This window comes from Anolis carolinensis, chromosome 1 (genome assembly GCF_035594765.1).
Source record: "Anolis carolinensis isolate JA03-04 chromosome 1, rAnoCar3.1.pri, whole genome shotgun sequence".
In the NCBI taxonomy this organism is placed as follows: Eukaryota; Metazoa; Chordata; class Lepidosauria; order Squamata; family Dactyloidae; genus Anolis; species Anolis carolinensis.
Window position 1 is genome coordinate 313,055,375 of NC_085841.1, and position 13,928 is coordinate 313,069,302.

Sequence of the window (13,928 nt, forward strand, 5' to 3'; positions counted from 1 at the left end):
CCTTTCAACCCTCCCATTACTTACATATTTTATAAAAATACAACACTGTCAATTCTATTACTTCTACATTATTCCCATTTTATTCTGTACATATAATCATTATAATGTGTTTATTAATTGCTCAACCACAGTCTTTCTTGGACATTTGATGGTTAAAATGTTCCATTGCTTTTGCACATCAATGGTTTCCAGGTTCTATCAAATAGATGTTTTTTCAATCATCCTTTTGTTAATCTTAATTTATTGGTTAACTTTTTAAATAGAGCTATCGCCCATATTCTATTTAACCAATTCTTTATTGTAAAATTCTCTTAACTTTTTCCAGATTTTCACAATTTCGGGTCTTATGGTGCATAACATAAACAGGATAATATTATTATTTACCAGATGCTTATTCTCACTTTTGAATACAAAACTGATTAATTGAGCTCCCCTGAAATGTATTGTTTTTCCCACTGTTTGGGTTATCCGTGATAGAACTTCATCCCAGTATCTCCGTACTTTTGGATTTTGAAAAATTTGACTCATTGTGGAAACAAGGATTGGTGATAAAGCTCCTGTGGAGACACTTGTTCCCCATGATAACTCTTACCGGAATGGATTTCCCTTCCTAGGGGTAGATTTCACTCACTTCCTGTTGTCTCACTCCTGTTCTTAACTATGAGTTGTTTACAAGTTAGATGTTTGTAACTCAGAGACTGCCTGTATATGTTGACTTGGTTTTTTTGGGTAGATTTTTCAACTAAAACCTCTAAACTTATACATTAATATATAGGGTATTAACATGTAGTAAGTTTTAAGGTGCTAAAAGACTGTTGTTTTTGCTGCATCAGATTATCCAGTACAATCCCTAGAAACCATCAGTCTTTTATATATTTGTTGAATTATACTTTAAAAAATTTTTTAAAAATATTTAATTATAAAGGTAACACTCCTGAGAGTGTCTGGTTGTTGGTTTCTATTTATTCCTCTTCTGCTGCTGCAATTATATATTTTTAACTATATCGTAGTGATGAAAGTGAAGATGGATTGGATGACAATCCTCTGCTTCCTCAGCCTGGGGGTTCCTTGATGCAAGTTAAAGAAGAGCCTTCAAGCTCCCTGCTTGGGGAAAGTTCTGGAGCAGGAGGAAGTTCTGGAATATTAAACACACATTCTCTAAATGGAGTATTACAGTCTGGTAAGTGTGTTTCAGAGTGAGCGTTAGTTTGCATTTGACAATAGTAAAGTTATCCAGCCTTGAAGATAACTGTATGTGTATTTGAACTATCAAACAATTTATATTTTGTTTTTTGTTTTGTTTTTGTTTAATTTATTTATATGCTATTTTTCTCTCAAAATGAGAAACAAGGTGACTTCCCAAAACAGCACATTTAAAACATTTACAAAACAATTGTGAAAACCAATTAAAATGGTTTCATAATACATTTTAAAATTAATTGAAGACATACAGGAGTCTAGAAGATAAATAAAACATGCTTAATAAAAATCCCACCTTCTTATACATTAAAAGATGCCTTCCTGCTTTGTTAATAGTATGCTAGATATGCAGTTCGGACACTCTACATGCAGGCACTTGTGAGCTGGTAATTTTTTGTTATCAGTGGATAGATTTTTGTATGTAGAGTGGTGAAATATCTCTAAATTGATTTGTGTGCATAATTTAAGTGTTTTCTCACTGTGTATTCTTTATACAGAGCCAAAAACAGAAAAGGGGAGTCTTTATAACTTTTCCAAGTTGAAGAAAAGCAGAAAATGGCTAAAGGTAAGGTTTTTATTACTCTGAAATCCAGATATGTTCTTTGTTGTGGTTCTGTTGCATTATTTCAGTTTTATTTATAGAAATATAGATGCATTTTGAAAACACTGAAGATTCTAGCAAAACACCTCTGAGAATATTTTACTTTTTAGAATGATGGAGAACTCACCAATCTTCTTATAGGCTTTCATGTTTTCATTAATACTAATCATGTGCCCACGTCACATAAAATCTGGAATGGGGAATGTATTTCTTAGTTATGAAGAGGAACTGACATAAAGCAAAACTCAAATCAGGACCCAAAGCTAATAATGGGTACAATTAGAGCCACCTTTTTCTGTCTGAGTTTTATCTCAGAGATATCGCAGATTCACTAATTGTGGTTATTTCTAACAAGTCAGATTTATAATCCATGATTTTAAGTGACCTTTTTGAAATTGACTGTAGCTAGTGATAAATCACAGTCCAGTAAGCTGTACAACAGAAGAGGCTACATTTCAAGAGAAATGAAGATATAGATTCCATATTCTTCCTACCATGTGTGTGAAGGAAGATGCGTGGGGAGGAAGAAGTCCACAAGCATCAGAAGAACCTATGTTTATATATATTACTCTTAAGAATGCATCTGTACTGCAGAATTAATGTAGTTCGGTGCCACTTTAACTGCCAGTGCTTAAGGTTATGGAATCCTGAGAATTGAAATTTTACAAAGTCTTTAGTCTTCTTCCCAAAGAGTGCTGGTGCTTCACCAAAGTACAACTCGCATGATTCAATTAGAACTGAACCATGGCAGTTAAAGTGGTGGGAAATTGCATCAATTCTAGAGCATGGGTGCATCTTATATCATGGTTTAGTGCACCATTTGATCTTACTACTTTCACGTGATTGTGTATTGAAAAGATGTGATGTTATCATGTTATTCATGTGTTGAGCTACTCTAAAACATAGCTGGGGAACCAATGGTCCCCCAGATGAACTGTAGTTGCCATCATCTTTAGCCAACATAATAAATGGTGAAAGAATATGGGATTTGGAGTCACCAAAATCTAGGGAACTACACGTTTACTGCCCCTCCTCTACAATGATAGAAGGAATATGATTTTATCATATCATATCTGATATGAGAAAAATTCTTGCATGGGAATTTCTAATCTTTGCAGACAAGGAGGGTGCATAGTCTTGATTTTCATTCTTGTTATTTAAATTTAGGGTACTTTGTTAGATACAAGTGTAGGTGAGTCAGTGGGAAGAAGTTCTTGGAAAGTATTAAAGTAGTTTAGTACAAATAAAGAGTGCTACTCCTGCCAACCTTAGTTACACCTTAGAAAAAATCCAGTAGGCACATCTTGAGGATTTTTTTATTATGATAATTTGGTCCCTCTTACTAAAATTAACTTGATCTTGGCAGAGCATTCTCTTGAGCGATGACTCTAGTGACAGCGAGTCAGCAACTGATGAGGATGTGGAAGACGGAGAGGAGTTTACTCTTTCTAGGGAAGAACTTCATAATATGCTGCGATTGCACAAGTACAAAAAATTGCATCAAAGTAAATACAGCAAAGACAAAGAGGTAAATACAACCGTATGTGTCCATGGCAAACCATTCTGAAGAGGAGATTGACTTACTTCACTATTCATGTATATATGACACCAATCTATCTACATCAGTGCAATTAACATGCTTTCCACACTGCTCTTCCTCTGTTATAGAGCAAGGGCAATATCATTGTTCCAGATTCCATTGCTTGAAAAGAAGCAGGTGTACTCCTTTCTTCTTTTCTTCTGTCTGTCTCATGATTGTTGTTCCTGAAGCACAATATAGATCAAGAAAGCGTGGAACTGTATTTTCTCATTTATTTTCATAATGTAATTGTACTTGTAATTCTGACATTCTTCTTTTTACTAACAATTACTATTAACTGACCAACAAAACAGAGTTTGTTGTCGAAGGCTTTCATGGCCGGGATCACAGGGTTGTTGTATGTTTTCCGGGCTGTATGGCCATGTTCTAGAAGTATTCTCTCCTGACGTTTCGCCCACATCTATGGCAGGCATCCTCACAGGTTGTGAGGTATGGAGAAACTCAGCAAGGAAGGTTTATATATATCTGTGGGAAGTCCAGGGTGAGGGAAGAACTCTTGTCAGTTGGAGGCCAGCGTGAATGTTGCAGTTAATCACCCTAATTTGCATTGAATGGCTTCATCTACTGACTACTTTCTGCCTGGGGACATCCTTTGTTAGCTGCCCCTAGTTCCCATGTCTCAGAGTGTTGCTTCTTATTTACTGTTCTGATTTTTGAGTTTTTTAATACTGATAGCCAGATTTTGTTCATTTTCATGGTTTTCTCCTTTCTGTTGAAGTTGTCCACATGCTTGTGAATTTCAGTGGCTTCTCAGTGTAGTCAGACATGATAGTTGTTGGAGTGGTCAAGCATTTCTGTGTTCTCAAATAATATACTGTGTCCAGGTTGGTTCATCAGGTGCTTTGCTATGGCTGATTTCTCTGGTTGAGTTAGTCTGTAGTGCCTTTCATGTTCTTTGATTTGTGTTTGGGCGCTGCGTTTGGTGGTTCCTATGTAGACTTGTCTACAGCTGCATGGTATACGGTAGACTCCTGCAGAGGTGAGAGGATCCCTCTTGTCCTTCACTGACCGTAGCATTTGTTGGATTTTCTTTGTGGGTCTGTAGATAGTTTGTAGGTTGTGTTTCTTCATCAGTTTGCCTATGCGGTCAGTGGTTCCCTTGATGTATGGTAAGAACACCTTTCCTCTGGGTGGATCTTTGTCTTTACTCAGAGTTTTTATCTCTTCTTCTGTGTATTTAGTCTTATGTTTCTTTCCCAAAAGATCCCACTAAAATAGCCTAGAGTTCCTTTGGTTTCTCAGGACAGAACTTAACCTATTGGGTTCAATTGGGGAAATCTTACTTAAACCATAAAATATGTCTTGAATTTCCATTGTTATAAGATATCTTGAATTTTCTGGTCGGAGTTATCCCACATTAAATCAATCAATGTCTTATTTAGTTACAGCAGTACCAGTATTACAGTGCAGGGTTGCTTTCCACGTATGATCCTTACTATGAACAACAGAGACATCTTGTAGGGCCCAAGAAAAAGAAATTCAAAGAAGAAAAAAAATTAAAAAGTAAGTATTTCAAATTTTTTCTCTTGAGATTTTGTACTATTGGGATTTTCTGCTTGCTTTTAATCTTTAGGACCGAAGCAGCATTGAATAGTAATTTTTTACTTAATTGAGTTGTTGAAAGAAAGTTGCACTGATATCTTATGCCAAAGATAGGATCTAATATAAGATTGTATAGACTTTAATTCTTAGAAATTCTCCTGTACACCAGATCCAGAGGTGCCTTTCAAGAACTGAAGGCTTCTTCCATGATTTGAAGGATTTTTTAATGAGTTCTTCACATGAAAAAAGAAAACTAAAATCCAGTAGCCTGATTCTGTTAGTGTAGGATGTTATATGCTCCATTGGTCATAAAATTATAATCTTTAGCACTTGATATGGTGATAGCTGAATGATCCCACTGGGGATAAGTCACCTTGACATAATGTGGTTGACTCTGTGGACTGTCATTTACATGGAAAGACTTCTTTGTGAATCTTCTGCAAGCAAGCAGAGGCAACAAGGAGATGTACTTATGAGTAATAAACAAATAAATGAATAACATGTTATTGAATAACCCAGTCCTGTGTGTTGATTTAACACAACTTGACTGCATACTAGATTTTGAAAGAAAATAAGTAAAGAGTATTTGCTCCTTTGCTGTACTTGTCAGAAGAGACCAAAGCAGGTCAGATCTGAAGACTTGTAACCTCAATCGGTAGTGTGGGTTTTTATTAGGAAAATCAGGCTAAGATTTGAGGGGGTATTCTGCCCCAAAGCTTCTCAAATGACTTTATCGCTGTCAAGCAATTAAGCCAAACATTCCTTTCTAGTTTTGCTGTAAGGGTAAAGCAGGACAGTGGTTAGCAGCTGCTGTGCATTCTGTTCTGAATTAGTATTCTGTTCTGAATTAGGATTCTCTTTGAGGAAAAGTGAGATCCAAATATTGACCATAGTATACATTGAGCTTCAGCGTTATAGAGCATGGTAAAATTTTATAAAATTTCATTTGTAAGCACCTAGATTTCTGAACCATAAACCTCTAGATTGGGTTTATCAATTCAATGATCTCCAGATGTTTTGAACTACAGTTCCCATATCCACTGTTATCAACTATTTTGGTAGTAGCTTATGTGAATTATAGTTAACACTTCTGGTGAACAGTAGATAGCCTATCCCTGGGCAATGTTATTGCCTGACATAAGACATTTTCAGTCTTACGAAAAACATTTATAAACAAGAGGTTAGGGAAGGGCTGTGTAGTTGAGACACAGATAAGACAATTGCTGCATGTGAAGCGTTTTAAGATGTTACAGAAATATCTCTCACATGAAGTTTATGGATTCATTATTAAAAAACAAATCACGTCTTCTCTTGATTGGTCATAGGATGTTTTCCAAGAAGCTGGAATGAAAGGTTGCTAGACCCAACATTGCAACGGAGAAGTAGATAATGTTTTTGTAATCTATGTACATACGTTTTCTGTGAAAGGAAAGCTGCCATTTATACCTAATCTTTTAATTTTTGTTTTTATTTATTAGATGCTTTGTATGATGCTTTTTCCCACAGATTCTCATACAGTCAAGCTAATGATCTGGGTCTTGCTGAATCTATGACAGTTTGATGTCTTATTAATACATAAATACACTAGCTGTGCCCGGCCACGCGTTGCTGTGGCTTAGTCTGGTGGTGTTGGTCAGTCTACATTAGGTTGTATTGATGCTGTGACCTCCACCCTTCTTCATACTCACATTAGTAGTAGTATTTGAAGTCTGTTACTTTTTTCAATTTTTGTGTTGATTGATAATTGCTTGAGATCCCTGTTGTCTTTGGTTTGTTGTTAATCGTAATGTCTGATTCTGCTGAGTGCGGTTTATATTTTTATTGTGGTACAATAGTCTTTTTTTTGTTTTGCCTGTGTAGGTGTTTATTATTGTTGTTGTAGTGATTATGAAGGCTGGATAAGTTAGATGCTACTGTATTGTTTTTTGGAGGCCCAGTGTAGTACTGACTGGCCTCTCAGCCTCGGTGCCTGGCTGTTTCTTGCCTGTGATGGTGTTGACTCTTATTGTTGTCGTTGTTGTCATTGTTATTATTGTAATTGTTTTTTTGGAGGCCAAGTGTGAATGTAGGGATTGGGGAGGTGGATGAGTTGTGTTGTCAAATGTTGTATTTGTTATAGTGACAATGCGTTGTTGTGAGTTTTGTGGGTTTGGATTGTGGTTTTGTGGTGTGGTTGTGTTGTTACAACTGAGAGGCAAGGCTTTTGTGTTGTGTTGCGAAGTTTTGTATTTCTGGGTCGTTTAGTTGTGTGCCAAGTTTTGTATTTCTGGGGCGTTTAGTTGTGTTGTTATAGTCACGATGCATTGTTGTGAGTTTTGTGGGTCTGGATTGTGGTTTTGTGGTGTGGTTGTGTTGTTACAATCGGGAGGAAATGCTTTTGTGTTGTGTTGCCAAGTTTCGTATTTCTGGGGCGTTTAGTTGTGTTGTTATAGTCATGATGTATTGTTGTGAGTTTTGTGGGTCCGGATTGTGGTTTTGTGTTGTGGTTGTGTTGTTACAACCGGGAGGCAAGGCTTTTGTGTTGTGTTGTCAAATTTTGTATTTCTGGGGCGTTTTGTTGTGTTATAGTCACGATGCGTTGTTGTGAGTTTTGAGGGTCCGGATTGTGGTTTTGTGGTGTAGTTGTGTTGTTACAACCGGGAGAAAAGGCTTTTGTGTTGTGTTGTCAAGTTTTGTATTTCTGGGACGTTGTGATGACTCATGGGCCTTGTAGTCCTGCTTATGACACTGTAATGCCTGATGATGAAGAAAACTTGGGTTTTTTACCTTCCCAGTCTGAACTGGAATCTTCCCAGCCAGATCTTTCCCAGGCAGATCTGGGAACCTTGCACCTGCAAGAGAGTTGTGACCCAGAAGTATGTCAAACAAATCCGGAGCCCACTTCTCCTGTGTTCTCCCGCCATGAGTTTTGTAAACAACAGAGAAGTTTGGAAGCTGCTTCGCGCAGGAGTGCGAGGATAGCAGCCAAGAATTCAGCCAATTAAGTCTGCTTTTTCGTGAGAATCCTTAAGGAGGCAAACATCTGGTCTCAAAGATTAGCTTTCGTTTCTGGTTCCCAGAGAACTGCTTCGGCGGGAAAGTTAGACTCTATATAGGTGATTTACCCGCGAAGTAACTTCGCGGAGTCAATTCGTCAACCTCCGGAGCGAGTTGTGTCTGGACAGCGCGCTCCGTTTCAAGCCTCGCTCCTGCTCAAGCCTTGCCCTGCTTTCCAGCCTTCGCTCCTGTTTCTGCCTTTGTTTACCTACGGACCTTGCTTGTTTCCCAGGACTAAACATTGCCTTGTATCACGGATTTTACCAAGTTTTTCCACGGACCTTGTTCTTGTTCCTTGTTACCTTGTTCCACGTTTTAAGCCTTGTTTCAAGTATCAAGTTATTTCCTAGCCTTGCTCAAGTTTATGGACTAAAGGACCTTGTCATCTCCCCTCACTTTGCCTGGCAAAGTGAGTGTTTCGGTTATTGGATTACAACTTTGAACCTTAATATTTCATATTAGACATCGCTTTTTTGGACTAATTTAGACCTTTCCTGAAAGGTCTGCTTTTGGACTATTTCATATACTTGCTTTTATTAACTTTATATATTCCTTCAATAAAGATATTAGATAGATTCTGGCCTCTGTGTTTGGTTATTGGTGCCTTTGCAGCCTGGGTCCTGACAGTTTGACTCCGCCACCCATAAGCACCAATTAACCAAGGCCAGAATGTCGACCGGAGCCGCGCCGGCTGGGCAGCCGCTCAGCTACACCATCAGCAAAGATGAAGTGGATCGCATCCGTGACAGACTCAACGCGCAGGATGGAGAAATAAAAGGATTGAGGGAGCGCGGAGTCCGCCTCCCGGCCATGGCGTTGCCAACTAAGTTTTCTGGAGAAGCTTCCAAGGTCCAAGTTTTCCGCCGCCAGTGCCAGGCTTACCTAGAGGCCCGTGCCGCCGAGTTTCCCCAAGAAGACATCAAGGTGGCGTGGGTTTACAGCCTTCTAGACGGACCAGCGGCCAGCTGGGCGACGGCCCTATTCGATCAAGCCTCTTCCCACCTAAGAACAGCGCAACGCTTCTTGGATCACCTTAAGGAGACCTGGGGAATCGAGGACAATTTGGAGGCAGCCGGCCATAAACTCCGGCGCCTCTTTCAAGGAGACAGACCCATGTCTCAGTACATAGCTGAGTTCCGAGTGCTGGCCCACAGCACCGGCTGGAACGATGTAGCCCTCAGGGGACAATTTCGGGAGGGTCTCAACATTGAAATGCTGGAAGAAATCTCCAAGGTGGACCCTCCCCAGTCCCTCGAAGCACTCATTGACCAATGTTTACGGGCTGAAGTCTTGATTGCCAACAGGAAACAATGGGTACGTGGTCAGAGCGGTAGAGCTGGGGCAAAACCCCCCGCTCCCGCCAGCGTCCAGCCGCGTCCAGTGTGGAGACCCCCACCACCAACCCCATACCCCAGAGGGAGCGAGGAGGTGCCGATGCAGTTGGGCAACGTGCGACCCAGGTTAGATGCCGCCGAGAAGGCCCGTCGCCAACGCTTAAATCTCTGCTGGTATTGCGGAAATGGGGGCCACTTCGCCAGAGAGTGTCCAGCCAAAGGGAAGCCCGCCGCCCGTCTTGCGGCGGCGTCCTCCACGGAGACGAAGGCGTCTGAGGCGGCTGGCACACAGCCGGCGGGGGAAGCCAACGACCGGGCGTAGAGAGGCTCGCCAACCCGGTCAGGAAACCCATTCAAGAGCCGCCAACCGGAGTCCTGTTCCTTCTAGTGGTCACCTTGTGGTCAGCAAAAAGGGGACCCGTCATGATCCACGCCATGATAGACTCCGGAGCCACCAACAACTTCATTGACAGAGAGTATGCCGACTCTCTGGGATTACAATATCATGACTTCAAGAATGCCCGTGTGGTGCAAGCCATAGACGGCCGCCCCCTCAAGACGGGGCCCGTAAGCCAGTGGTCAGAACCCACCAGGATGTGGATAAGGGAACATATGGAAGAGATTTCTTTCTTTGTTACCGAGGTTCCCCATTTCCCTGTGATTTTGGGAATCCCGTGGCTGACTCTCCACGACCCAAGCATCTCCTGGTCCAACAGAGAACTACAGTTTGCTTCAAAGTATTGCCAAAACCATTGCCTCGTAGCCAAGGTCTGCCATGCCACAGAGACCGAGCCCATCATCACCCTGCCCAAGAAGTACTCCGAGTATTGGGATGTATTCAATGAAAAAGAAGCCGAGAAATTACCCCCACATAGACCTTATGACTGTGCCATTGACTTGGTGGAGGGGGCCCCGATCCCGCGAGGGCACCTATACTCCCTGACTGAACCGGAGCAAGAAGCTCTCAGGGAATTCATAGAGACAAACCTTCGCAAGGGATTCATCAGACCCTCTCAATCCCCAGCCGCCTCCCCAGTGATGTTTGTGAAGAAGAAGTCAGGGGAATTACGCTTGGTGGTGGACTATAGAGCATTGAACAATATCACCAAGCGGAACAGTTATCCCCTGCCCTTAATCTCGGATCTACTGGACCGACTTCGAGGAGCCAAGGTCTACACCAAGCTGGATCTTCGAGGGGCTTATAATCTAGTTCGCATCAGAGAAGGGGACGAGTGGAAGACTGCCTTTCAGACTAAATTCGGATTATTCGAGTCCCGAGTTATGAATTATGGATTATGCGGAGCCCCCGCAACGTTCCAGCATTTTGTCAATGATATTTTTCAGGACTATCTAGATCGGTTCTTGATAATCTACCTGGACGATTTTTTGGTGTTTTCTAGATCACAATCAGAACATGAGAACCACGTCAAAATGGTGTTACAACGTTTGCGAGATCATGGACTTTATGCCAAGTTGGAAAAATGCGCTTTCGATCTACAAGAGGTAGATTTCCTTGGTTACCGTATCTCGCCTCTAGGGCTCTCCATGGATCCAGCCAAGGTTTCAGCAGTATTGGAATGGCGGGCGCCAACTAACAAGAAAGAGGTGCAGCGTTTCTTGGGGTTCGCGAACTATTACCGCAAGTTCATTCCAGATTTTGCCCGCTGGTCTGACCCAATCACTAGCTGCATCCGTGGAAAACAGCCCTTCCGCTGGACTGATCAAGCAGAGAAAGGGTTCCAGCAACTAAAGAAATTATTCACGTCCCAGCCAATTCTACAGCACCCAGATCCTGGAACCCCTTTTGTTGTGCAAGCGGACGCCTCGGATGTGGCAATTGGGGCTGTACTCTTACAACCGGTGGGAGACCACCTTCATCCCTGTGCCTTTTACTCCCGTCAACTAACCACACCAGAGAGAAATTACACCATTTGGGAAAAGGAACTACTGGCCATAAAGGCAGCCTTTGAAACTTGGAGACATTGGCTAGAAGGGGCCAAATTTCCCATTGAAGTCCACACTGATCATCGAAATCTAGAACATCTAAGAACTGCCCGCAAACTAAATCAGAGGCAGCAACGTTGGGCTTTATTCTTTGAACGTTTCAACTTCCAGATCCATTATGTGACCCCAGCCCAAACCAAGCAAGCAGACGCCCTGTCACGTAAACCGGAATACGCTGCAGGACGCAAGGAGACCTTTGAATCCCAACTACTACAACCCGAGAACTTTGCCACGCTCACAGTGGGGAACACCAAATCCACTCCCATTGGTTCAACTTCCTCTACTCCAGGACCCATCTGTGCTCAAGAAATCAGGGCTAGTCAGCAAGCAGATGCCTGGGCGCAGGACCAACTTCGTCAAGGTCTGCATTTTCCCTTTTCGCTTAAAGATGGACTGCTTTGCTATAGAAATCATGTTTATATCCCACCCGGACCGGGCAGGGAAAAAGCGCTTCGTCTGTGTCATGACTGCAAACCAGCAGGGCATTTCGGACTATTTAAAACCATGCATCTGATCCTAAGGGATTTTTGGTGGCCCAAGATCCGCAAAGATGTGGAAAAATATGTCAACACCTGCCCAGTATGCCAGCGCTCCAAGATAAGAAGGGAGAAACCCTCAGGGCTTCTACATCCCCTTCCTACCCCATCTCGCCCATGGGAAATAATTTCTGCGGATTTCATCACTGACCTACCACCTTCCTGTGGATTCACCACGATCCTAGTGGTGGTGGACCTTTTCACCAAGTTAGCCCATTTCATACCCTGTGAAGGTCTCCCCACGGCCAAAGAGACTGCAGATCTATTCCTTCAACATGTTTTCAGACTACATGGATTGCCCAAGAGTTTAGTCACAGACCGTGGATCTCAATTCACCTCTCGTTTTTGGAAGGCACTACAAAAACTATTGGGCATAGACTCTCGCTTATCTTCAGCTCATCATCCTCAAACAGATGGGCAAACGGAGCGCACCAATGCCACCTTGGAGCAGTATCTTCGCTGTTATGTAAACTACCAACAGGACAATTGGGCTTCTCTGTTACCACTGTCAGAGTTTGCTTATAACAATGGAGTTCAAGCTTCTACAAAAGAAACGCCGTTCTTTGCAAACTACGGCTTCCACCCACGTTTCTTTCCCCCTGTCATTGAAACTTCAGAAGTTCCCGCAGCAGAGGATTGGCTGCAGGAACTCACAGCGGTACAACAACTTTTGCTCCAGCAACTGGACCAAGCCAAGGAGGACTATAAACGCCACGCTGACAAACATCGCCAGCCGGGCCCCGAAATCAAGGTAGGAGATCGGGTTTTCCTGTCCACTCGCTTTCTGCCCTCCCACCGCCCTTGCCGGAAGTTAGATGCCCGTTTCATTGGCCCCTATCCAGTGGTGGCGCAATTAAACCCCGTGACTTTCAAACTCCAACTTCCGCGTTCAATGCGCATCCACCCAGTGTTTCACCGTTCCCTGCTCCTTCCGGCGGATGGTGTGCGTCCTGATACAGACCAACCGGCTCCCCCTCCTGTTTTGATGAATGGGGAGGAGGAGTTCGAGGTTGAGGACATTTTAGATTCTCGCTTTCACCGCCGCCGCCTGCAATATCTCATTGACTGGGTGGGTTTTGGCCCTGAGGAGCGCTCTTGGGAAGACGCCTCCACAGTTCACGCTCCTGATCTAACCCGTCGCTTTCATCAGACCTATCCCACCAAACCGCGGCCTCGCGCTTCGGGGAGAGAGTCCCAGTTTGGGAGGGGCCCTGAGGAGGGGGATAGTGTGATGACTCATGGGCCTTGTAGTCCTGCTTATGACACTGTAATGCCTGATGATGAAGAAAACTTGGGTTTTTTACCTTCCCAGTCTGAACTGGAATCTTCCCAGCCAGATCTTTCCCAGGCAGATCTGGGAACCTTGCACCTGCAAGAGAGTTGTGACCCAGAAGTATGTCAAACAAATCCGGAGCCCACTTCTCCTGTGTTCTCCCGCCATGAGTTTTGTAAACAACAGAGAAGTTTGGAAGCTGCTTCGCGCAGGAGTGCGAGGATAGCAGCCAAGAATTCAGCCAATTAAGTCTGCTTTTTCGTGAGAATCCTTAAGGAGGCAAACATCTGGTCTCAAAGATTAGCTTTCGTTTCTGGTTCCCAGAGAACTGCTTCGGCGGGAAAGTTAGACTCTATATAGGTGATTTACCCGCGAAGTAACTTCGCGGAGTCAATTCGTCAACCTCCGGAGCGAGTTGTGTCTGGACAGCGCGCTCCGTTTCAAGCCTCGCTCCTGCTCAAGCCTTGCCCTGCTTTCCAGCCTTCGCTCCTGTTTCTGCCTTTGTTTACCTACGGACCTTGCTTGTTTCCCAGGACTAAACATTGCCTTGTATCACGGATTTTACCAAGTTTTTCCACGGACCTTGTTCTTGTTCCTTGTTACCTTGTTCCACGTTTTAAGCCTTGTTTCAAGTATCAAGTTATTTCCTAGCCTTGCTCAAGTTTATGGACTAAAGGACCTTGTCATCTCCCCTCACTTTGCCTGGCAAAGTGAGTGTTTCGGTTATTGGATTACAACTTTGAACCTTAATATTTCATATTAGACATCGCTTTTTTGGACTAATTTAGACCTTTCCTGAAAG

At 42.8% G+C, this 13,928-nt stretch overlaps 1 protein-coding gene across 2 annotated transcripts in view; it reads left to right on the forward strand.

Annotated features, from left to right (window-relative positions):
- The window catches only part of ino80 (INO80 complex ATPase subunit), an 88,972-nt gene that overhangs the window by 16,570 nt on the left and 58,474 nt on the right, over positions 1 to 13,928 (forward strand). For both annotated transcript variants that reach the window (XM_062968160.1, XM_062968159.1), the window contains exons 3-6: positions 1,011 to 1,180; positions 1,698 to 1,765; positions 3,168 to 3,329; positions 4,784 to 4,904. In XM_062968160.1, the coding sequence (XP_062824230.1) occupies positions 1,011 to 1,180; positions 1,698 to 1,765; positions 3,168 to 3,329; positions 4,784 to 4,904 (521 nt within the window). The remainder of the gene's footprint in view (positions 1 to 1,010; positions 1,181 to 1,697; positions 1,766 to 3,167; positions 3,330 to 4,783; positions 4,905 to 13,928) is intronic.